The following is a 25,846-nucleotide window of genomic DNA, read 5'->3' on the forward strand; positions in this document are numbered from 1 at the left end:
ACAAATAACACTCTGTTCTAACAACCGCTTGTCACCTGACCCAAAAGGCGTCGCAAAGCCATTTTTGGTTTGCTATCTACACAGAGAATGTTTGAAATTACAAGACCCTGGATCGAGCTATGTGTCACCCTTTGAACAATTAGGAGATGCAGCAAACCATAGAAATACCATAGATGCATCTTTTCAGATACTGTTTCATTCTTTGTTTAATCATGTTTGTTTATTTTAATCTTGTACATGATGGAAATTAATACAAATAAATTACTCTCAGTAGAAAACAAATATCATTGATAATCAAACATCACAATCTATAATCAACAGAAATGATCAATAATATTAAAGAATTCTCACAGAATTCTAAGCAAACACATGAAAGGCAACATTTTGCCACAAAAACTTAATCCTGGCCCTTACTCTCATAACTATATAAACATTAGGTTTCTTTGGCAATTAATTGACAACAACTAGAAATGGAAGACCAAAATTCAAGACATGGTTTTTATCGCAGCATAATTTTGAAGGGTATCACAAATTTTCTCAATAACATGCCACTGGTACAATTTCTAAGCAGGTAAACACCAGAAAACTTCCCTTCCCAACAGTATAAAATATATATCTGAAATAAAGTCTGTTCTTTTTATTTAAGACTTAACACATGGACATGTTTGGCTAGCACTCAAAGTATATCATTAACAAAAACTGACTTGGTAATGATCAATTGAGAGATGTTGATAGTATACAACATTGTGAGAATAGCTCCCTCTGAACATGTAGGTAGTTTCTACCTCCATGCTCTGATCTGAAGTATAACGTAGTTTTTCATAAAGAGGTAATTTCTCACTAAAATATCTGAATCCGAGACAGATTTGGAAGCCTTTGTCATGCGTCTGAAAACACACAAATTTGTGCAACAAGGGCCAGTTTTTTTTTCCCGTTTATTTTACACCAAGTGAGAAAACTGATTTTTGAATTACCAAACATATCCATTGCCTTTAAGATGCCATTGTTAGTAATACAAATAAAACACTTTCCACAAAGGCAAACAGCAGAATACTTGAACAGGATTTGAGGCATTGCATGGTGATTGGTGAGGTATCAATATATATATATATTGCCCAGTTTTTGTGTGGAAACTGTACTTTAGAAAACTGTCTACTCTGCGGTAGGAAAACAGAAAGCAAGACAGTTCTCTTAAAGCACAAAATCTACCTGGCAAGTAGATACACAAATGATGTTTCCGCAAAGTAAATATATAGCAGAATACTTCTCAGACCCAACAGAATAAAATAAATATCTTAAATAACTTCTTTTCGTCCTCTTCTTTTAAACATTAATTATTGCAATGCAGTTTGGAATAAAAGGACCACCTCTGCAGGAGAGAAGACCCAAGCAACTCAACATACGTGCCTTGAACTTTGCTAAAACAAGGGGCACAACAATTTCCCTCTGGTAAGAGACACTTCTATGTAAGGTTTTTATTGGAATAAGCAAAGGGCACCAAAACAAGGCACATCATGGCATTATAGCAATTACTGTGGGTGTCGTTGGTTATTTCCAGGAATGAACCTACCTCCATGCACACACACGAATAAATAGAACCTGGGTAGACGTTGCCTGAGGGTGCTGTTCCACAGATGTTACTAACATGGTGCTACACATGTATGTTTGTCCGTTAATCCAGGTCTGCGCAAGGCAAAAAACTGAAGAGAAAAAAAAAACCATATTTTTTTCAATCAATAAAGTGTCATCAACGCAAATGAAACGTGCAATACAACACTGGGATAGCCAGTAGTTAGTGGGTTTTTAATTTAATTTTCAATTTTGAAGAGAGTGTACTTGAATGAGTAGCTTCTGAGAGTGGCTTCTCAAACCCTATTGAGCATCTTACCTGAGACAAGACGTTTTATTAAATATTTAATATTTAATATTAAAGGGAAGGTACACGTTTGGTAATTACTCAAAACCAATATTAACTTAAAGACTGACTTGGTAACGAGCATTGGGGAGCTGTTGGTAGTATAAAACATTTTGGGAAACAACTCCCTCTGAAGTAACATAGTTTTTGAGAAAGGCGTAATTTCTCACTAAAGTAATAAAAGACTTCTAGCAAGAAGTCTTTTATACCGATCTGAAAGCACACAAATTGGTCCAACAACCGTGTTTTTTCTTTCACCATTTTCTCGCAACTTCGATGACCAATTGAGCCCAAATTTGCACAGGCTTGTTATTTAATGCTTATAATGGGATACACCAAGTGAGAAGGCTGGTCTTTGACAATTACCAAATGTGTACAATGCCTTTAAATGTTTATTGTATCTGCATTGAAAATAGAGAAAATTGTGTTCCATTGGCAATTAGAAACATCAGAATCGCAAAACACATACATTGAACAACAAACCCATTAGTAACAATAGAAAGTAAGCAACACATACATGTATATATACCGGTACAGAAAACTGCGGACTACTAGTTCTAAATAAATAAATATTAAAGATTGATATCTATACATTTATAAAAGAGCAACAGAGCATCGCCCTCCTTCTGGCACAATTTCTATTCCTGGAAATTCTACTATAGTTTTATCAGCTTTTAATCTGTTTTCCTTCCTCTATGGTTTAAATGATCATTTATGGATTGGGCTGAACTTGGTATTTTTATACCCCAAAAAACGCACACACAAACTACACAATGGAGATTGTTACATAATATATCGTTAATAGCTTGCGACAATGCATGAATTCTGATTAAGCAAACAACACAGTGGCCTGAACAAACAAACCATGCAAATACCAAATAATGACAAGGTTATCTTGACAGTTCACATAGCACAGGTACCTACAAAAACAACATCATAAACGATAAGAACCAATTGTTGGGCCTTGTTGAGAAAGTGAGTTGACATATACTTGACTTGACGAAAAAGAAGTGGCCTTGGAAAGTCCGCAAGATTTCCTGGTAGGAAATGTTACTGGTCATAATGAGATATTTGACATTTTTGGATAAGGTTACTACCACATAAAACTAAGTTTTATTACAAATTAAAAATTATCAAGGTTCGACATGTTCTCTCTCTTCTAATGCAACAAATTTATCTCCATAAAACCTCCAATTTCCTTCATCCCTTTGAGTCTATAAATAAACACTGTAAATCTACCCTTTGAGTAGACGAAAAAGGTTAAAGGCAATGGATACTATTGGTAATTACTCAAAGACTACTAATCACAGTTAGTGTATCTCAATATATATATAAAATAACAAACCTGTGAAATTTTGAGCTCAATTGGTCGCCAAAGTTGCGAGATAATATTGAAAGAAAAAACACCCTTGTAACACAAAGTTGTGGCTTTCAGATGCTTGATTTCGAAACCTCAAATTCTAAATCCGAGGTCTCAAAATCAAATTCGTGGAAAATTACTGCTTTCTCGAAAACTACATCACTTCAGAGGGAGCCATTTCTCACATGTTTTATACTATCAACCTCTCCCCATTACTCGTAATCAAGAAAGGTTTTATGCTAATAATTATTTATAGTGTCCACTGCCTTTAAAGCCAGATTGTTATTATTTTTAATGCCTGGCTTATAGGAGCCTAGAAAGCTGATGGATTCAACCAAGCGACAAATCACTTTCTCTATTTTATGCACCGCAATCTGACTTGATTGTTGATATACAGAGTTGCAAACATGTGGTTATTAACTTGTGCCAACAGATGGATTGATTGTAAAAAACTTATGCAAAGCTAGTCAGCTAAATGACATATACTCTTTTGAGGAAATAGTCAATTTCTACTGGAGCGTTTCCAGGGCACCGTTGCCTCTGTGAGCTATCAGACTAGGCCTGCTATTCGACCCACTATTGGTGCTTATTGTGCTGTCCGATGTGTAATAAAATAAAATAAAATAATCACTCTTACCTTGCTCATCATAGCGAATGCGGGTCCGAACCTAGACATAGTCTGCATACGGGTCTGTATCCATGCAGGTAGCTTACTCTGTACGGACGGCCTAGCGTAGCGCTGATCTAGAAGGAGTATGGTGGCGTAGTCGTCTTTATGACGTATGGCTCTTCCTGTTGAGAAAGAAGGGAATAAGAAACTTCAATTCAAGCTCATAAAATCATTTCTCAAAGATTGTTTTTTATAAATTTAAAATGTAACTTTGTAATGTTAAAGTAAAGTTTATTGTATATACTATAACTAACAATGAAACCTAATGAACAATTTTTCTAGACTAAGTAACCCCAAACTTGATATATTAGGCCTGATAATTGATCAGTAAACAAAATAGGAACAGTTGATCACGAACAAGGGTCGATCTACATTGTACATGTGTGCATATGGTGTCTGCTTTAATAGACATTTCAGACTGTTTAATCAACATTTTCATAATTTCCCCAAAGGCTAACAAATCGGATATCAGGCAAGAGTACAGGAAGTATATCACACACAAAGTATTTAACATTAATTAGAACCTATATGGATAAAAGAAAACAAATAACACAATAATTTTTATTATTTTCCCTGGAGGCAAACTTATGAAATATAAGACATAAGTAGGAAGAATATCATGCCAAAAATATTAAACATTAATTAAAACCAATAAGGATGAAGAACAAAATATCACTTTTATAAATTATTAGTAATATTAACAACTCCTTACAAAAAAAATACATCATATCAATTCATAAACAAGTGGGATGTAAAACTTTGCATGGTGGGAGTATAATCAGTTGAGGTTTGCAGTAATACCATGTGTAAATCTATTTGTAGTGGTGGTTCTAAAAATGAGGGAGATGATCAGGGCCCAATTTCATAGAGCTGCTAAGCTCAAAGATTTGCTTAGCATAAAATTTCTTCTTTGAAAAAAAAAAAAACAGGATTACCAACCAAATTTCTGTTTGTTGCATATTGCTTGTTACTGGTGTTCAGCTGTTGTTTGCCCATCCTGAGTATCACATGGAAATTTGGTTGGTAGTCCTGTTTTTATCAAGGAAGAAATTTCATGCTAAGCAAATTTTCGTGGGCATATTGATCAAAATGTTGAGTTGTCAAACGTCAAACACCTGTTGTTTTCAGAACCAACACTACACAAAAGAAATTTACACATATTTTATGTTGCTACCGCAAACCGCACTTGACATTTCATTAAAGGGATCATGTTAGCATACAATATAACAAATTATAGTAATGACAAAAGCACATTCTTTAAATGATAAAATTCAATAAGTGTTGGGTCCTTTCATTCACAGGAGCACAGCACATCTCTAAGAAAGCAAAACAAGATAACAAAACAATATACATATATGACAATAATGAAATAAATAGATCTGATAATAAATACAAATGAAATGGCATTATATTGTTTTAAATTTAAGTTCAAATGGCACTGTAAAAACAAATGAACTGTGGATAAGTGAAGAAGCTTGGGGGACTAATGAACAGAAAGCTAACATGTCCAGCTGGCTAGAATGAAAAACCCAAGGACAAACCCTGCAACAGCAAATGGTTAACATTTTGTTATGAAAAAGAAGTTAACAAAGACAGTTCTTTTCATTTTGGCAATAAATAACACTGTAGCCAGCACTTGTAGGTATCAAACAGTGGCATTTTACAATGATTTAACACAAGGTTGTTCACGCCAGTTCACTGCTATTTTTTAGTTTATTTTTTAATTATTCACACCATACAAAGCTTCAAACATCACTTACCAATAGACTGATTGACAGCCTTCATGCAGATGTTATCATAATGCTGCTGACCGGCACTCTTTCCATTGATGGGCGGCTAACAGAGTTCAGTCACAAAGAAAATTAGTAATCAAGATATTTTGATAAATGAAGCACAAAAGAGAGCAAAATATTTCATGAATGACAGAGAAAAGGGGTTTGTGTTATCATGATCAATGCAGTCTGTCACAAACAAAACTAGTCATCAAAATATTTGACAAGCGATCAAAGCTAAATGGATAGCAAAATATTTCATGAGTGACAGTAAAAGATACAGATTGAGATAAGCATTTAGAAAAACACTCAAACTGATCAAAGCAGTTCAGTCAAAAATAAAATTAGTTATCAAAAGATTGGACAAACGAAACTCAGAGGATAACTCATTAGTGATAGTTGAAGATACAGAGAAGCATTTGAAAAGGATTTGGAAAGGTGGGGGGGGGGGTGTTGAGGTAAGACTGCTTTACCATTGTTGCATTCAGGTAGTCCATTTTTTCCTTCAGTTCCGGAGATTTTATATTTGCATACGGAAGACCCACCATGACGACACATCTAAAAATTAGAATTAAAAATATTGCCAGATTGACATTTTGTTTCCAAAACGCTAAGACAATAGTTCATTTTTCATTTTTACAACAAAAATTCAAAGTTACTTGTTTCCTTTAAATTATTGTTTCCTTTAAATTATAGAAATAAATTCCTGAAATAAGTAAATTAACTGCTCTTTTTCTAATCATATGAGTTTTGGCAAGATGTACCTAATTTTGGTATAAGGTTTCATAATAATATGCATACTTTCCCACAACATGGACATCATGAGAAATGTCTTTTTGAGATGAAGGTCATTGCTGAAAAAGAGTCTGAAACTTTGGTCCAGATATCAGGAGACACATTGAAATGATAGCATTCCCACATTTTGATAACCCCTGGAGTTTAAGGGCCATGTCACACAAGGCAATTTACAGGCAACCAGTTCCAGGCAATCTTCAAGAAGGTAATTCATTCACATTTGAATGTCCACATACATTCCTTGGGAATCGTAAGACATTGTTTGCAAAATTACTCATGAGCTACCAAGGTGGTCCTGTAGCATACACTGCAGTTAGTTGCCTCCAAGTTGCTTGTAAAAGTTGCCTCATGTGACAGGCCTTTAGATTCCGCAGAGGCTACAGAGAAGATCCGTGAACACCGCCTCAAGCTTGCAGGGCACTGTGTCCGCCACTCAGAGCTTGCCGCTTGCCCAACCATCCTCTGGGAGCCCACACAAGGCAAGCCTCTCGTGGGAGAAGACGTCTCTCCTTCCTAGACACCCTGAAATGAAAGACCGGCTTGGCCAGCGCTGAGGAACTATACACTCCTGCATGCTGGATCAGAACATCTGGAGAGAAAGCACTTGGCAGGCCCGAGCTTCCACATAGCGCTCAGTGTCGATCCAATAGCATGAATTATTTTCAAATTTGAGAAAAATATTAGCCTCTTGACTACCAAGAAAGTCTGACCTCAGATCAAACTATCTCATCCCTTTCTTACAATAATCCAAAGAATCTTCCTTGAAATAAGACGTCTTACCTTCCGAGCTGATCAGAGAAGTTGATGCCTTCGCTCATTTTGCCTCCAACCACACACATAAGGATGGCACCATTCATTGATGCCATAGCACCACCTGAAGAACATTTCTGACCAAAACAATTAAACCAACATGCTTTTAAAATAGGTTTGAGATCATTAGAGATGAATGCAGGGCCTTGAACTTTGCTTGTGCAGGGGCACTTCTGTTACAACAATTTTGATTGGTACTGGAACTTTGCAAAGGGCACCACAGCAAAAGCACAGGGTACCTTGGCAGTTGCTGTTGTGCAATGGGTTTATTCGAGGCCAGTTAAGGTAAGCAAGTCTAAATGAAGCCCTGCAAAGCATCCTGGCCGAGTGGTCTAACCATTAAAAAACTCATTCCAAGGCAGTGAAGGAGGAAAAGTCCCCTCAATCCAGTAAGGGAAAGTAGTCGTGGCCAAGCGGTCAAGAGCACCGAATTCAAACTCTGGTGTTTATGATCAGCAGAGTGTGGGTTTGAATCCCCAGCCGTGACACTTGTGTCATTAAACAAGACACTTTGCTTTGTTCTTCGCATGGAACGTAAAGCCGTTGGTCCCATATAATGTCTTGTAACGCATGTAAAAGAACCCAGTGCACTTATCAAAAAGAGAAGGGGTTCGCCCCGGTGTTCCTGGATGTGGCACATTGTAAACCCTTATATCGTGCTACATAACTGGGTCTCAGAATTCACTACTGCAATAACCTATCTTTCTGAAAGTTTGTATACACTTGGCGCCTTGAGTACCTTGTTTGGTAGATGCTTGCGCAATACAAGACTTCAATATTATTATTATATTATTAGTTGTTCCCGGCCGATTTCATACCTCCACAAGTACAAAAGTAGTTCTTAACAAGCACTGAATGTTGACTATTCTTTATTTCTGTTAACAATATACTTTCAAATAATCGGGAGAGTGCCAATAGAGATAAATAGTTCAGTTGGTAGAGACCCTGTGAAGGTACTACTTTATCTATGCACACAGCGTATTAATATACCCTGACCCCAATACGTCACTAGGTCAATCTAATAGGCACTCTCTCATGAAAACAATATTCATGTAAGATTCAGTCATGTCTCGTCAGTAATAAAACAACACATTATACTCCAGAATACAAGTGTACCAATATAGTAATATTACATGGTGGCAGCAGTGGGATCAGGCAAGTGTCTCATCAAGTTTTAACAGTGTACGAATCCCCCTCTTAGTCAGTTTGTATCATCCTCACCTCAATGAAACTTGAATACTGTCCCAGTATAAAGTCAGCCTGTCCCGCCTTGCGCGGTTCCCTGAAGATCCTCTTGCGCATTTCAATACGCTTGATTAGTCCGGTGCTCTCCCAGTAGGCGTGAAGCTTTTTCTCATAGTCGTACGATGGAAAGAAACAGACCACACCACCAGGAACGACATTTGAGATATTGGCTAGGACACGACCAACTTCATCCATCTATAATAAAAAATTATAATAATATTTTTATAGAGCCCTTTATGCAAGGGCCTCAAGGCGCTTCACAAAGAAAAACTGCTGGAGCAAAACCTTAAATGTAAACAGCAAAAGATAAGCCAAAATACAAGTTACAAAAGACAAGTTAGTAAAAATCACTCAAGCCTGAAGCCTAAAGGCCCGGTCCCACTGCAGCGATAACGAGAACGGTAACGATAACGACGCAAAGAGAACGCATTACATTGGTTGAATGAGCGTGTGCGTATTCTGCGTGGGGGAATTCGACCAATAGAATGCATTTTCTTTGCATCGTGATCGTTATGGTTTTCGTTATAGCTGCAGTGGGACCGGGCCTTAAAACATAAAACACTGTTTATTTGGATAGGACAGACACCTCTATGATTGTCTCGTATTTGTAACATCTTACCATTTTAGGTTGATCACGTGACTGGTACGTGAAATCCAACTCGATGCCCGAGGGGCCCTTAGCCAACGAGATTGGAAGCAACTGCTCAGGTGATATCACATGACCTAAAAACGACCAATAGAAATGTAGCTAGATTGAGTTTTTCATTTATAACTGTTTTGTTTGATCTTGGTTTGTTTTTTTTTTTTTTTTTTTTTTTGGGGTGGGGGGGGGGGGGGTTTGGGGGCGGACACAAGGATAGATGTTACATACATAAACAACATTCAAACATGGTACCTGCTGTACTTTTAAATTCTGCAAACAAATTCCAGTCAATAAAACTAAAAAGAATGATTACTTGTAAAAACTAATTTTAAGATTTTTTTTGTATGAGGGCTACAATATAAACAAGAACTATCTTGAGAAGAGTTGAAACATAGCTCTTATTTTTGGTAGCCCCAACAAAAACTATTATGATCAGTTGTTTATAAGGTCATTTTGGTTGTTAATTTTTCATGACACTTTTTGGATTAAAAATAAAAAAATCCTAAAGGATTTGTAAAATCTGGTTTTAATAGATTCCAAACCTGTGAAATCTTACCACATGAGAACTCCACAATCCTATCTGGACTAATTCCACCGCAGTAGAGTAATTGTTGCTTGAATTCATCCACTGGTTGCATGGTTCCGCCAGCGACGACCACCGCCCTGGCCTCCTTCAATACTTGAGTGAAATGCACTGCTGGGTTCAGCAGAAGGAACTTTATACTAGACTTGCCAAGGAAGTCTGCAGAAAAAAACAACAAAAATGCAAGGTAACTATGGCAAATACTTCATCCTCTAAGCATTAATAAAAACCGTATTTATAACACGCCTTTTGCCAAAGGATACAAAGCGCCAGGTATTTTTACTACAAGGTGAGTGGAACGAAGTTTGAATCATTAGACCTAATCCTTTGCACCAAATAATGGTTTACAAGTTGTTGTGACGCAATATGCTGCCAAACACAACCAGGAACACCGGAGCAAACCCCTTCTGTTGTTGATAAGTGCACTGGTTTTCTTTACATATGTTTACAGAACACAATCCGAAGGACGAAGCACTGCTTAAGTGTCGAACCCACACTCTGCTGATCAGAAACACCAGAGTTTGAATTCGGTGCTCTTAACCGCTTGGCCATGTCACTTCCACCACTAAAAAAGGTTAAAAGTGTTAATTAGTGCTAAGTAAGGGCCTACTTAAAGTAGACTTGGCACCAATATTAATTTTGATTAAAAACATTACAAGACTAAGTTTATACTGAAACATCGAAGCTGATCAGCTACATAAGGGGACATCAGCATAGCTTTGCTTCTGAGCTTGCACCCGAGTTGTATCGTGTATATACAAAAGCTATCAACAGCAACAACAAAAATGAACAAAAGAGTATCGTACATGTATGCTTATTCAAAACTGTGTGAACCAGAAAAGATACTGGGCAATCTCGGTAGTCTAGTTGGTAAGACACTGCTCTGGAATCGCAAAGGTCGTATAGGTTCAAAATCCCACCTGAGTATTATGCCTTTGATTATTTTTTCCACAAAACTTGGGTAAGTACCGAGTATTCAGTGGTTACACTTATCGGTGCAAGGGTTAAAGCAAAGCCTACACTACAGTACCTTGTTTATGGATAACAACTCTTCCATCTTTATCAGCGTTGGTAAGAGACAAGAGGAATCCCTCAATGTGAAGGAGAGGAGATGAGAACGTCTGCCATTCCTCTTCTTTCCTCTCACTCGCATCTTCAAATTCAGAAAGAAAAGAGAAAATGGAAAATCAGTGACACAGTGCCTATAAGAAATCTGTTGAATATGGAAAGGTTATAAATTGGTTGATATGTTTGTTATAAGCAATCCTCTTGAGAGTCGTGGCAAAAGCGGTTGAATGCATCAGACTCAAGTTCTGGTAGCTAGGTCATCAGGGTCATGACACTTGTGTTCTTGACAAAACACTTAACTATTGCTTCTCTTCACCTAGGAGTATAAGGACAGAGAGGGTTCTTGTGATTGATTTAGCTTGGTGCACCACATACTTGGCAGCACAGGCTATACAGCCACAATCATAGGTACTAATTTTCTGTTCTACCAATTTATGAAAAGTTAAAAAAAAAAACACTGATGTCACAGTTACCTCAATGTTACTTATATACCAATTAATAATTGCTGTGTGAATGATTAATAAAAAGTGAGTGAGTTTGTTGAGTACAACATCTGCAAAGAGTTACTCAATACTTGTCTGCTGTTCAATTGGTGTCTTTGTAGTTTGTAAACAAAAATGTACCCAGGAATGGGGCGATACACAAAGGCATGCACATACCTCAATGCCAATCTACATGTGTTTAATTACAAATGTCCATATTTTGATTTCAAATTTATCACCTTATTTTAAAACCATCAAAATATAAAACACTTGTTATAAAAATATGAATTATTTTGGTAAAACCAAATTCAAAATAAGTCAGTCTGGTACCTGAGGGGTTTGTACTTTGTTTTGTCTCCTTGTTAGATTTCTGGCTGACTTCTTGAAGGAATCTCGTCATTGCAGACTGCTTAGGGGCGTGGTCCGCTTCAGTCTTAACCGTCGGTTGGTATTTCTCGACAAATCCATTCAGCTAAAAAACAATATGACACAAATATTACTAACTCTCGCAATAATACTAGACATAAGGAGTAGAAGGGCAGAAGAAAGACTAAGAGTAAATAGTGAGGTTTAATAGCTGAACGTTATGCGAGCAAAAACGTGAATGTGAACGTCAGAAAACTGTGTCGTTTCTAGGTGACGTCACCACTTTGGGCTTATTGCATGCTCATGTATGGTGTCTGCACGTACACACCTGACCTGAAAAATTGTAACTTTACGTATGCTTAAAACTTTCTCATGTTCATGTTTTTGATTGCGTAACATGCAGCTAAACATCCTATTGTTTATCAAAATGTAAAACACAGAAACAGAAGAAAAACGGTACTGCAAGTTTCATAAAATGGATTCTGCAGGATTTTATGCAAGAACATCTTACCTTTCGTGAGATTTGGCTAACTTCACAGTATCTCTGCAACTACAGAGTGAACAAAAAAACATTAAAATATTAACCCTGTACGAAATACCTGTAATGCCATATATTGGAAAATTAGCATGAAAACAGCATAATTCTAAACGAATCTTACTTGAAACAGTATTTGGGAAAACTAAAAAATAAAACAAAATCTCAAAAATCTCAATAGAAAAAAAAACATTTTAAGTTGTAGACTTCAAATTGATTAAAGAAATTGCAAATGCAAATTCTTTAACAAAAACTGCAGTGAAGGCATACAGCATTTCAGAGCTGATTTCAGAGCTGTTTTGGTCACAAGTTGAACTTTCTCAAAGGTCTGTTTAAGGTAAAGTGGTGTGCTGTAACCAATACAAACTGCATTGTAAACTGGTTAATTTAATAGGCCAGCCATTATACTGTCTGAAAACTGGGTTGATATAATCAGACCAGGGCCCAATTTCATAGAGCTGCTAAGCAAAAAAATTGCTTAGAACGAAATTACTAACAACATTCCCGTTTGTTTCATGTTGCTTGTTACTGGTTTTCAGCTGTTGTTTTTATATCCTAAAATTCATGTGGAAAATTGGTTGGTAATCCTGTTTTCATCAAGTGAGAATTGTCATGCTAAGCAATTGTTTTTGCTTAGCAGCGCTACGAAATTGGGCCCTGTATCCTTACGTGAAGAAGATCTTCAACAAAATTAACACTTCTAAAATAACATGACAATATTTTTAGAAAGCAGATGATTGAAAATAAAATTAGCGACAAAGAAACATACAGAGAGCATAACAAAAAGACAGGAAAAACACAAGAGAGATAATGATGGATAATGGATACATCAATGCAAGACAAATAACATTAGTGAAAAATAATGTCTTCAAACAAGGTTGTACACATGCTTTGTTTTAGGACAGTATTTCCAAGTTTTTTTTTATCAATATGCCTTTTAATAAATTTCAAATAGTTACATTACTCAGTTTTGCTTTTAATCATCAAAAACCAACGAAAGAATTTAGTGACAAAGTAAAAAGTTATCATTAAGACACTTACAAAGTAATTGATATTGAACAACGTTTTAATCACCAAAAATTCAAAAAAAAAATTGAAACAGAGCAAACTTACCTTGAAGAGATTGATGTTGTCTATCTGAGTAGCAAAGAGAAAGTCATTGATGGTGAACAGCTTGCTCGTCTCTGGACCCGTCTTCTGTGAATCTGGAGGACAATCCGTCTTGCCTCCTAAGATCCGGATCCAGCCGGTAAGAACCTGTAAGATCTGCTTGATGTACATCAGATTCTTGGCCTTCAGCCGACTCCTAAAATGTGAAAAATTGTGGTCATAGTTCCATGGAGGGAAAACAAGTTTATTGGTGACAACTACATGTACATAAAAGAGGAGGCTGTTCTAAAAATTAAAGTCCTTCAGATGGTCAAAGAATTACTACCTCTTCTGAAAATTGAGCAATATTCTGCATTAAACAAACTAACTATAGCTTTTGAGAAAAATAAGTAATTTACAAATTTCGATCTTTCGTGGAAATTCATCTGTGTTGGCAATTCTATCAAACTTGTGTTTAACTTTTTATCAGATGCAGTAACAATGGTCTTCATTCACGACCGGTACTCAAACCCACAATCTGCTTGTCAGAAACACAAGAGCTTGTGTTCGGTGCGGTTAACCACTCGCCCACGAAACACCATGTCTTCAAGGCGTTCAATAAAATCTTGATCAGACCAAAACAAATGTGAAGATGCATCTCACCTGTATTTTGTCATGTACTGACTGAGTTGTGAGTGTGCTCGACAAAGCTGAAAGAGATGAAGACAAAAATGTAATTAAATGTTTTAGAAATAGTTTCACTCATAATCAAATACAAAGGGAATCAAGCAGGAAAAATATACTTTCCCGTTTGCTGTTTCAATCAATATGCTTTGGAAAAAGAATACTGATCAAAACATCCGGTGGTTACAACTGCTGGATCTGGGCCCAATTTCATGGCCCTGCTTACTGCCGAATTCTGCGCTTCTGATCAAGATTCCCCGCTTGCGTGCAAGCGCCGAATTTCTGCGCTAGCCTTGCAAGCGTAGAATGCCTAGCAACGTGGAGTACGCACAGGCAGAAGCAAAAATTCCCCGCTTACCTGTGAAATACGCTTGCCATAAGCACAGAATTCCCTGCTTCCGTAAGCGCCAAATCTTTGCTTACGGTAAACAGAGCCATGAAACTGGGCCCCGTGATCAGAAACACAACAGCTCAAAAAGGAAGATTTTATCATTTGGCGTCACTGCAAACTTGACTTTTCAACTACACTTCCACTGAACATAACGAGTATACCTCATCTAACTTCCTCAAACCTCTTCTATCAGCCTCATGCCTTACCTGACCTCCTGTGACCTCTACACTGTAGACATTTGAGATGGTTTCAATGAGGTTATGTGCCTCATCGATGATGACTACATTCCCATCCAGTCGTATCCCACAGGCCTTACGGGTTGAGGAATGAAGGAGGGTGTTGTAAGGCAGAACAACCAGCTGGAAAAACAATCAATTAAGGAATTAGGTTTTCATTCATGTTGTTTTCAAGAAAAATTGACTTGAGTGGGACTTGAACCAACGACCTCCGGATTAAAGTACCATCGGTCTACCAACTGAGCTATCCATCCCTATGTTGTTGGTCTGAACAAAGATACTAGCAAAATAGGGAGACCGCCCACATAGGGCTGGATAGTTGGTAGAGAGCCAACATGTTAATTTGGAGGTCTTTGGTTCAAGTCTTGCTCCAGTCAGTTTTTCTTTGTTCAATCCCAAATAATCAACCCAGTCTGTTTCCCTCGTGGTTTATTACTTGATATGTTACTTTTTAATTCGCAAGAAGCAAAAAGCTACTGACAAATTCATTGTTTATAGAGCCAGGAAATGAACACGACAGAACTAAAGTCCTTCAATGTCCCGGTTGAACTTTCAGTAAAAAAACAGTTTAAAAACAATGATCAACCAATAGTCACAACCAAAAAGTTAAAATTTTAAATTATTGATAAAGCAGAAAGTGAAGCAGAAAAGCACAGAAAACAGAATCGCGACGTATCTTTAAAAAAACTTACAAGATAGAAATATCATGCACGGAGGTAAAATTGCAACAAATAAATATACATATCCATGGCAAACAAATTTGCAGTAGAAATTCTTGTCAAAGACAGTTTGTAACATTGCAAATTATTACTGGTAAATTACAACAACAATATTCACACAAAAACACTGCATAGAATAAATTGCAATAAAAATTGAAACAAGATAAATTCAGTCATGTTCATAAATTCTGACATATTTTCACCAGCATAAAATAGCAAATAACATGGTAATGGAAACAATGTATTGTACACAGAAAGTTATAACACATTCCAAGGCAATGGAATTGTAATTTCAACAACTGTAATCTCTCTCCTGACGACAATCAGCGCATACTGATCAAAATCAAGTTATTACAGACACCAGTTCTTTTCAGAACTACTACAACCCACAATTTCTGTACAAGGTGTCACCACAAACGTTCACTTGAAATTAAAAAATGTTTCTCAATGTGATTTTTAAAAAAAGTTAATGGCCCGACCATTCAACCTTAGCATAGTCTTTCTCAAAGACTTAAGTGAGAAAGACTCTTCTACCGTCGAACGAGAGACTCTGCTAGGGGTTGAATAGTCGGGCCATTAACTTTTTTGTGCACTTATACCGTAGATCCTTTTGGTTGGTAAACAGTTTGCAAAGTATATTTTCTTGATTTAATTTGTTCACATCTTCTTGAAATTGCTTTATGAATTCTCACTTTAAAAAAATACTTTTACAAGATTCGGGTCTTTTTACAAAAAAAAGAAAAAGAAGTTTCTTAGTACCTACCTCTGCACTTGGAATGGTATACCTAGTCCCATAGTACGGGCAAGCCTTAAGTTCCTTGCCGATGGACAGGAGTTGTTCAACGTCCAGGACTTCTAAGGCCACTCTATATTTGAAGGTGTCCATCTGACCGGCAGTATAGAATGGACATCCAGACGCTGATGTCTTCTTCCGTTTGGACTTGATTTGATCTTCTTCTTTGTGCTTCTCCTTCTTTTCTGTTGAGTGGATGGCGGTAAACATTTCGATTAGAATTGATAAACTTGTGATTAAACCGTGTGATTATATATTTATAACAATAACTACATAGAGTAAGTGTAAGCATCAAAACCCACAAAAATTAAATAATGGTTCTTGTGGTTGATCTAGCTTGGAGCCTGGTGCCTTACATATTTGGCTGTTTACTCCCAAGGGAGCTGATTGTGGGTTTTAGATAAATAATAATTTGGGGGGCTAATCATCCTTACTCGCAGCTAAGAGCTGAGTTGCGAAGGACGCGGCTACAACGTGTTCGAGAAGCAGGCATGGAAAGGCGTCTTTGGCTGCCAGTCACATCAACCCATTATGACCACGGAGCACAGCCAAGATCAAAAGTGTTTGATTTTTTTCCCAAGGGAGGAAAACCGGATGTTCTGGAAAACCCTTGTGGCACAGCAGAGAATCAACGCACAACTCAACTCACATGTGGCCCCGGTCGGGAATCGAACCGGGTCACCTTGGTGAGAGGCGAGAGCTTTACGCACAAGCCAACCATGCCATTCCATTAAGGAATGAAATGAAGTGACCAAGGCTAACACTATTCAAAGAGCAATGGTCATTTCTTGGATTTGCACTGCATAAATTATAAGAGCCATTATTAACAGTGTAGTAATCTATACAGCTATAATTTCAATGAGCCTTGTTGAGGTATGATGGACGTGATAGGAGTGTACTGTTTAATTTGAGTGTACAAACACACAAATATACCCAAACCTTTTAGTGTTGTAGCATTGTGTCCGCCATATCTCAAAAAGGCTTATTGTTTTGGTTATTTGGTCACCTACCTTTTTTCTTTTTCTGCAGTTCTAGGCATCTGTCGTTGATTAAACTCTGGGATTGCAACTTTTTAACCGATTCATTGATGCACAAATTCTGGTTGGAATAAAAGAGGAAACGGGATGCTTTCAAAATTATATGGAAATTGCATGGTGAAATTAGATAGTAGGATTACGGAAGCAGCATGTATATAAATAATTTTTGAAAGCGCAGAAAAAATTGGAAACTATGAAAAACCAGTGTTTAGACTATATATTATGACTCAAAAACACATAAAATAATAAACCTGTGAAAGTTTAGGCTCAATCTGTCATCGGAACGACGACTGAGAAAACATAAATTGCATAGGTTTTCCCTGGAATATTTCTTTTGAGTTTTCCTCATCTAAAACTAAAACTTTCTACCTTAACGCCTCTCCGATGGGTTCTTGGCTAGTACAGTGAATTGGTTCACTTTGCTGAGAGTTCTTGGCTTCACAACCAGAATAAATGAAATGAAATGAACTGTGTCTTAACAAAGCCCCTTACCTGTCTTGAACCTAGAGTCACTACTTTCGTTGTTTCTCCGTACGGACTTTTCTGGACCTCGTGTACAAACTGACTCAACTGAGAATGAGTTCGACTGCAGTAAAATATCTGCAAGCAAAGGATTGATAGACAGTCAATTATTATATAGAAATCATGTCTCGAATTTCAACCTTAAGAGGGCAAAAACCATCATCACTTTGCCAATAGCACTACCATTGAAAGTTACACTATGTGTATCTGCTTGCAAGGTAGATTATGTACTTTTGAGAACTTGTCTGGCTTTATATTCTACATCAAGAGAAAAGATTTTTCAGAATTCAGGAGACTTCTCTCCTACCGTGGAGTATATTTTTGGAAATCAGGGGGGGACTTCTCAGGTCTGAAAGCTTTTTAGCTAATACCTGGGCAGAAGGTTAGAAATACTTTCGCTGAGTGAATCGAGGGGACTTCTCGTTATTAACTTCACAAAGAAAAGCCCTCAAGCAAACCAAGTGTCTTACCTTAGTGACATGAGGCTCAGCATCCTCCTCATCATCCTCCCCAGAATCACAAGATGTTGTCATCTCATCGTCGCTATGATAATCAGCTACAAGGAGGCTGTCTTCATCACTGTCTGCTGGTTTCTCAAGGTTATCGTTCTCATCTAGAGGCTGCGACATATCGGACTTGTCCGTCGGAGAAAATCGCTACCACAGAAAGTTAAATGAAATTGTTGATGAATTATTCTTTAAGTTCTTTCAAAACACGGTCGATTGGCTCCTTAGAATCACAAATCAAAATCACAAGCGGAAATCAGCATCAACCCCAACCCCCCTGTTTACATTTTAAAAGAAAAAGATGAAATGATAAGCACAAGCACATGACATGCAAGTGGTTCAGAATAACTTTTTGTGATGCACCAATTCTTCAATAAAAAGAGTCCTCATGAAAGTGGAAACAATATTACAAGTCTCCAACCTTCACATTATTAAAACAGTGTAAAATGCCAAGATCAACAAAGTTGTCATAACCCAATCATGGAAATCTTTCCAGTTACAAACAAAATGCCCGTCCTTTAAACAGCAAAGCCAACACCCAGCGACAAAAATATGGAGCAACCAATCCATCCAGGGGCCGATTTCACAAAGAGCTAAGATTGATCATAACTGCAAATCAATCATAGTTGCTAAGAAAAGTGTGATGTCACAATACAAATCACTATGGTAATACTGGTAATTTGTCTAGCGATGAATTTTTTGCTTTGTGAAATCGGCTCCAGGAGATATTATTTTAGGGATGTTTTCTTTTTTTGTAGTACCTTTCGTTTGACAATGGCCTTTTGTTTGATCTCATCTCTCATTTGTTGCAACTTTTCTTCTCTCTTCAATATCTGCTTATGCTCCTCCTGAAGATTAAAACAAAAGCTTTTTATTCAAAGGTTCATTGCTGTTGAGTTATAAGTTTATTGTTGTTGATGACAACAAGAGTGTTGTTGATGACAACAAGAGTTGATGACAACAAATGACAATAAAAACAAAATTTGTTGTGTGCTCTTAGCTTATACTTGCAATTATTTCCGGCAACTTACATGTGAAAACGAACGAGGCAAGTGTTAAAATTCTTCTACTGCCTGATCATTCAATACAATTTGGTATCACATGTTGAATGGGTGACTTAGATACAAAACAGTATAGTGATTCTGCTTCTCATATCCAACAAGGCCAAAGGCCGAGTTGGATATGGGATGCAGGCGGCCAGAATGACACTTAGCCTATGTGCTGTACTTGCAATTTCCCAGACATTTCTTTGCAGTCATTTACGGTGCAGGGGAGCTCAAAATCATTCTTCTGGCACAAGCTTTAGATGGTCCTTTTTTACTTTTTAACAGTGGATAAATGTAGGTTTAAAACAAGCACACATGTTGACTTCCACTTACAATGAGCAGGGTATTTTTCTCCATCTGAGCTCGTTTGTTGTCAAATTCCAGAACCCAGTCAGGCTCTGAGCTTGTGGGAGTTTTCTTCAAGTCAATCACCGCCTCTCCACTGTCCCTGTGATAACATTTCAGATAAACATTTTGTTAAAAAGAAATTATGAGAGATCGCCTAACATCACAAGGCGGGACAGCCACTTCAATGTGGGGACTACACTTAACTGATTTGGGCTATCGACCCAAATTAACTGCCACCACGAGCCTATAGCCACCTTTATGTACTCCTGGGGGCTGAAACAGGGTTATCCCCTTCATAGTCTGTAAAGATGTAGGCATAGGTATCATCCACAAGGAGCCTGGCTGGGAGAGCAGAATGCACTACCTTCCCAACTTTTTACAAAGCAATTATCTGATTATGGTTAAGTGTCTTGCTCAAGCGACACTGTCATTATTCACTGCTGATAACACCAGAGCTTGGGTTCGGTGAACTAGACAAGCCATAACAATTATTATACAACTGTAGTTTTAGATGTTTAAAAAGTATCCTAATCATGTACTTATATTAATCAGTGACTTACCCCTGTGTTTGGCTTTCTCCTTTGATTATTGCTTCAATCGCTTCGCGTTCTTTCTGTTGAAAATCAGTCAGCCACTTGAGGGCACCACAGATTAAGCTGAGAGATTTACCCTTCAATAAATAGTTTGAGACCAAATTATTATCTTACAAATTACAGGGCTTGAATTTAGTGAATAAAATCACAAGACCAAGAGGCATGTAGCTGTTTTTTTTTAACTGGACCAGATAATTTGTATGAGAACAAAACTTTCTACAAAATTACACTCTCTTTCTATTTGATCTTATGGGTAATACTTAACATAAATGAAGGATACTTGTCTGACTCAAAGTCAATTGAACATAATTTTAAAATTGAAGATGAAGTGGAAGATCATTCAGACACACAAAACTGTCGGACTTGTCTGGTTGACGCAAAAACACTGGCCTCGGCCTGTGGTTCAGTGTAAATTTCAAGCCCTGTTTTTTTGTTATCACTCCATGACTTCAAACAGCTGTGAAAAAGGCACGGGTCTTGCACGACGTTGTTCAGGCCAGTAGTCCAACTGTCCGCAAAACAATGGACCGATCCGGCCTGCCTATCAATCAAACTGTGCGCGCTCACCCATTTGACCAATCACAGCAATGATTGTGGTCGGACAAACTCTGTCATGCGTGCGCGTATATTTGGCACGCGCGGCAGAATCGTGAAGAATGTCATTGGGAGTGTTCGTACACGTGTCTTGCTCACGTGTGCGGTGGGCGGAGCTTAGTGGAAAGCCGGAACAGTCCATTGATGGCACCCAAAGTTGTTCTGGGTGTTAAAAACCGTCGTAGGCAGTCCAGAAAATCTTGACATGATACAGGTCATCCAACAGTGGTTCAGGTATTAACAGACTCAATCAAAATAATAACAGAAATAGAGTGTTGCCTTCAAGTTTGAAAGCAAAAGAAGATCAAAGACAATATTCCTGAAATCTGACAAGTCAAAGGCATGGGCCAAATTTCACAAAGCTGCTTAAGCACAAACACAAGCTTACAGGTATGCATATACCAGAATAAGGTTACCAGCCAAACTACTATGTCACAAGTACAACTTGTGACGGCAATCCTGCTCATTTCTGCTTAGCAAAAAATGTGTAAGCAATATTTTCTGCTTTTAAAGCACCTCTATGAACTTGGACCCTGGTTTTGAAGGGACTTTTTAAGTGACAAAACTGTAAAACTTTACTCAACTGTTCCTGTTGGACTCTCAAATATTCCAATCTTCCCCTCATTAATGGTGGCATAGAGATTCTTCATGAAGTCTTCTTGGATGTTGTACGGGGTAAAAGGAAAAGGGAAGCTTAGGGGTGTCGAGGGGGAGGTATCATCCTCGCATGAGGTCACGGAGATGTCCATGGTTGATGTTAGAGTGGCAGTTGCTCTGGAAATTGTCCCTGTATCAACAACTCCTGCATAACAAACAAAGAAGTAAAAATTTGTATTCTCTTGGTTTCTCATCATGTTTCAATGTTGCATTCTGTCAGTACCTTAGTTTTTAGAAATCATTATCAACAACAACATTATAACAACGAATAGCACAAATTAATATTGGTTTTCCTGGTCTATTTCTGCAAAAATACATGTAACACAATTTCATAAAACCCATTCCAAATCATGAATGCTCCCCTAATTTGACAAAACTAGGGTTTCTTTTTAGTTTCTATTGCATTCAATTTAATGCACCATGCCTGATGATGTATACCAGCGCATTACAAATAATCATATTCTATTATTCTCATTCGGGTTTGTTTTTATTAATCTATTTCATTTATTGACATTTAATGGATTTGGGTACTTTTTGTAACACAAACACAATGTCCATAGATTTACAAAATTATTTTTAAACTTACACTGTTTGAAGATAATGATAGCAGAAAGCTTATTATCTGAGGTGCTGTAGTTTCTCAATGTCACGAAAATAAATTTATATGATAAAATCATTTTCCTTTTTAGAGAAAACAATTATTTTAGTGACTTTTTTCGTTTTTTACTCATTTCTCAAAAACTACTTTAATAAACTGTGTGAGTTTAATGTAAATCTATGGACGTTGTGTTTTTGTCTCCTACAAAAGTTACCCATACCGTTTAAGACTAACTATATAACACCCAAGTAAGCTTGGGCGATATCACGATATTATCGAATATCGCGATATTAATTTGGACACGATTTCGATATCAGATGGATTTGGTTTTAATCGAAATATCGATATATCGCTATATAGCAAATAAAAGTACCATTGCACGCTGAGGACGCTGAGTCACTCACCGTGCTTTTTCGTTCCATCCGAAAAGTACCATTGCACGCTGCCAGCGTGCACAAGTACTTTTCGGATGGAACGAAAAAGCTGAGTAAAAACATCACTGCGTGCGCGTGCCTTTGGTAAGGCTGCAGGTGTTACTGCAAGGCATAAAAATTAGTAAAATTACTAGCATTCGGTTTCTACAATTAAAAATTGTAGGCCTACGCTTTGTTTGTTTTGAAAATTGTATAATGAATGTTTTTCATTCATGCAATGGTGCGAATATGTTCATTCGTTGAAAGCTGGAATGTTCTATTCAACTCGGCTCCGCCTCGTTGAATAGAACATTCCATCTTTCAACTCATGAACATATTCGCACCATTGCACTCATAAACATTCATTATGTGTATAATATTTACCATTCTTCAGCTGAATTTCTATGACCTATCTCCAATTGATAAAACTGAAGGTTGTCCACTCCTTGCTACTGGCTTGAACGAAATTGAATAATTTCTGCGATCCAATGAAATAAATGATCTAAGTTGACCAGTGAAAGCTAAACTGTTGAAATTAAATTACCTTAACTGATGAATGCCGCCTGCTGATGCAATGAATCATTTTCAAACAGATTTGAATAAGCCACAAATAAAAATTTAGCTTTAGGGTAATTCCACCAAAAAGTGTAATCGACGCAAAAAAAAAAGTCAATTTCATGGAATTAATTTTAAAGTAGCAAGAAGGAGTGATAATTACTTTTTATTAGTGATTTCAAATCTATGTTTGTTTCATTTTTTCCCCTGGATTTTCCATGTTTTTCACCATAATTAAAAAAACTTTTTTTTGCCAAATTCATGATTTTTGTTAATTGTTTGGTACAATTGTCTATTATGCCTGGTTACATTTTAAAAGATATTTTAACTTTTCATGGGAAAAAAATATGCGCACGGTCGGGGACAATCGGCATATCGGCATAAGCGGTAAAAAAAGAGGTAGTTGAGAAAATTCACACTCAAAATTCATTTGATTTTTACTCAAAACCTGTGATACCTATTTGAACAATTCCAAGTGTAGGGCTATCTGCAACTTCTGTACTTCTAGAAACTATAAGGCTCCCCTGTGAGCCTTATAGGGGTCTAGTATTTTGGCCTCCTTAACGCTATACGTTTTTCAAATCGGCGTTGATAGGTGAAAGTTTTACGACCGTTAGCCAGCAATAACTGAAGTTTCTTTTGTGCTACACTACCAAAACTTTCCCTACATACTCAATATACATTCATAATGCTTGTATTTCTTTTTTGTTGAGTGAATTTTAAAACATCGTAAAAAAATGCAATTTTCTGCTCGGTACTCACTGTTGTTTTTCCCGCGCATCGCACGTTTTTTGACTTCTCATTATGCTCAACCCTTTATCTTTTGGTCACTCGACCACCAAGCGCTGTACACCAGCCTACTCGCCGAACTGCCGAGCCACGACCGAGTTGGACTAAACCATTTTGTAGAAGTATGTATATTGAGTAGGTTGGGGAAAGCTTTAGGTGTACAGTACACAGGAAACTACAGTCCTGGCTAGCTAATGGTCGTAAAACTTTCACCTATCAACGCTGATTTGAAAAACATGTAGCGTTAAGGAGGCCCTAAATAATGAACCCCTAAAGGCTCACAGGTGAGCCTTATAGTTTCTAGAAGTAGATATGATGGATATTAAACAAAAAAGTCAATTATTTCCATATAGTTGCGATAACGTAAACCTTCGTTATTTTATCGCAACTGTTATTTCCACAAACATGACAGGAAAGTGTAGTCAGTAAAGGCTTACTGTATATTCTCCCTTATTCACTACTTGTAGAGAAAAAAATACAATTGGTCAACAAAAGGTCTTTTACTATCATGGTGTCATGTGTTTTCAGTAGGATAACAGGAAAATTGTTCACAATCAAAAACTAAATATTTTTTTTTCAAATCATCTATCCAATTTCTTAACAATAACACTTTCACTTCATGGTGTGTTGAAATTTTTAAAGTTTTGGTTTTACGTTACGAGAGACAGTCCGCCATTAACAGTGCTTATGCATGCACGACATTGGAGCAACGTCATATGTTTTTCTCACCTTTCATTGGTTGGTATATTATTGAATATTCAGAAGCTAGTATGGCGTGCAAAATATATCAAAAATATTATTCATTTACTACTTAACAAATTTAATTACATTTTTGTCCTAAGGCATTATGGCTACTATATTAGAATCCAGAGATATCATAAGGCATGAAAGTAAAACACACACTTCATAACAATCCGTTTTCCCCCATTACAGACCAGTAATGTTTGGTTTCAGGAGAAACGAAACCAATCTATGATATTTTCTCTTTATTGTAGCTTTATTTATTACGCTTTATCGGAATTTATTACGGTATGCAGTTAATAAAATTTAAAAATTGTTGTTATTTTCACTTAAAATATTTTAATATTTTCCCCACATTTGCACACCATATCCCAAATAGTAACCACCTCACGTGATCCATCTAGTGACAAAAGCAGAATGAAACTCAATCTAGCAGATAGTAATTTTGTTTTGAACTTTCGAGGTTGGATGATGTTTCTTTGACCCATTTTGAATGTTGGCATAATAATGCACTAGTGATTAGTACCGAAAATCAATCATTTTATAAATGTTTGAGCATAACCAACGACAGGAAACTTTATTCTCAGCATGATTAAGCCTGATGAAAATACAGACCGTGAGTAAACTGCATAGCTTCTGTCACAGGTGCAGCTTGCACAATTTCGGGAAATCAAAGTTGGAAAACGGGAATCAAAGTTGGGGACCGAAAACATATGAGGGTCGATAACGTATGACGCTACGATAATTTACTTGTTTAGAGCATGGAGGAAAATTATTCCTCCATGTTTAGAGTAAAGGAGGAAGAAAGGAGGGGCACAGAAACACAACCAAGTTAAAAGAAATAGTAAACACAATTTAACAAACCAATTGAATTATTACGAATATTTCAGGAATACTACAAACAGAGATTAAACTATTTTTGGCCCTTTTCCAACCTAAGTTTAGCAGCACTTTTCACGTTTAGAATACTCACCTAGAATTCTGTTTGATTCTCAATTATGTTCTGATGTTTGAGCAAAACATTGTGCACACAAAAACACACATGCAGTGTGCATGTCATCAGTCTTTTTCTCTCAAAAATATTGTCCGTCAAAATGCGCGCGCCACTCAATTTCTTCAGAGCGTACTATTTAAAAAAAACGGGGATATATTTCCTTAGAACGCCGGTCCACCTTCCTTTGATTAAATCTTATGTATCCTAAAAGCACATAAGTTTATTAATGAAATGCATTAACAAAATCAAGTTTATTATGTCTCAATTCTAAATTTATTTTTCAGATAATATTGCGGA

General features: G+C 37.0%; 1 protein-coding gene across 2 annotated transcripts; it reads right to left on the minus strand.

Moving 5' to 3' along the window:
- Window positions 1-224: 224 nt before the first annotated feature.
- LOC139936349 (ATP-dependent DNA helicase DDX11-like) lies at window positions 225-25,637 on the minus strand. Of its 2 annotated transcripts, none has more exons than XM_071931152.1 (23): window positions 25,529-25,637; window positions 21,387-21,604; window positions 20,176-20,285; window positions 19,601-19,715; window positions 18,983-19,069; window positions 18,186-18,371; window positions 17,686-17,793; window positions 17,167-17,254; window positions 16,127-16,341; window positions 14,615-14,767; window positions 13,997-14,043; window positions 13,358-13,550; window positions 12,221-12,259; window positions 11,689-11,815; window positions 10,824-10,946; window positions 9,767-9,952; window positions 9,187-9,290; window positions 8,544-8,762; window positions 7,293-7,399; window positions 6,191-6,275; window positions 5,706-5,781; window positions 3,913-4,067; window positions 225-1,700 (listed from the first exon to the last, which is right to left on the minus strand). In XM_071931152.1, the coding sequence occupies exons 2-23, from the start codon at window positions 21,549-21,551 to the stop codon at window positions 1,641-1,643; spliced, it is 2,748 nt and encodes a 915-aa protein (XP_071787253.1). In that variant the 5' UTR covers window positions 21,552-21,604; window positions 25,529-25,637; the 3' UTR covers window positions 225-1,640. The 2 variants fall into 2 exon arrangements, with proteins under 2 accessions (XP_071787253.1, XP_071787252.1); XM_071931151.1 differs by having other exon boundaries at window positions 11,674-11,815.
- Window positions 25,638-25,846: the final 209 nt, after the last annotated feature.

Source organism: Asterias amurensis, chromosome 4, assembly GCF_032118995.1.
Source record: "Asterias amurensis chromosome 4, ASM3211899v1".
NCBI lineage: Eukaryota > Metazoa > Echinodermata > Asteroidea > Forcipulatida > Asteriidae > Asterias > Asterias amurensis.

Excerpts from the sequence above, each read along its gene's own strand:
- LOC139936349 (XM_071931151.1), bottom strand. The coding sequence starts at position 21,551 with ATGGACATCTCCGTGACCTCATGCGAGGATGATACCTCCCCCTCGACA. Across the intron at positions 20,286-21,386 it reads TTGAGAGTCCAACAGGAACA|GGTAAATCTCTCAGCTTAAT; the intron begins GTTGAGTAAAGT and ends TATTTATTGAAG. Across the intron at positions 11,816-12,220 it reads TTAGCCAAATCTCACGAAAG|CTGAATGGATTTGTCGAGAA; the intron begins GTAAGATGTTCT and ends ATTGTTTTTTAG.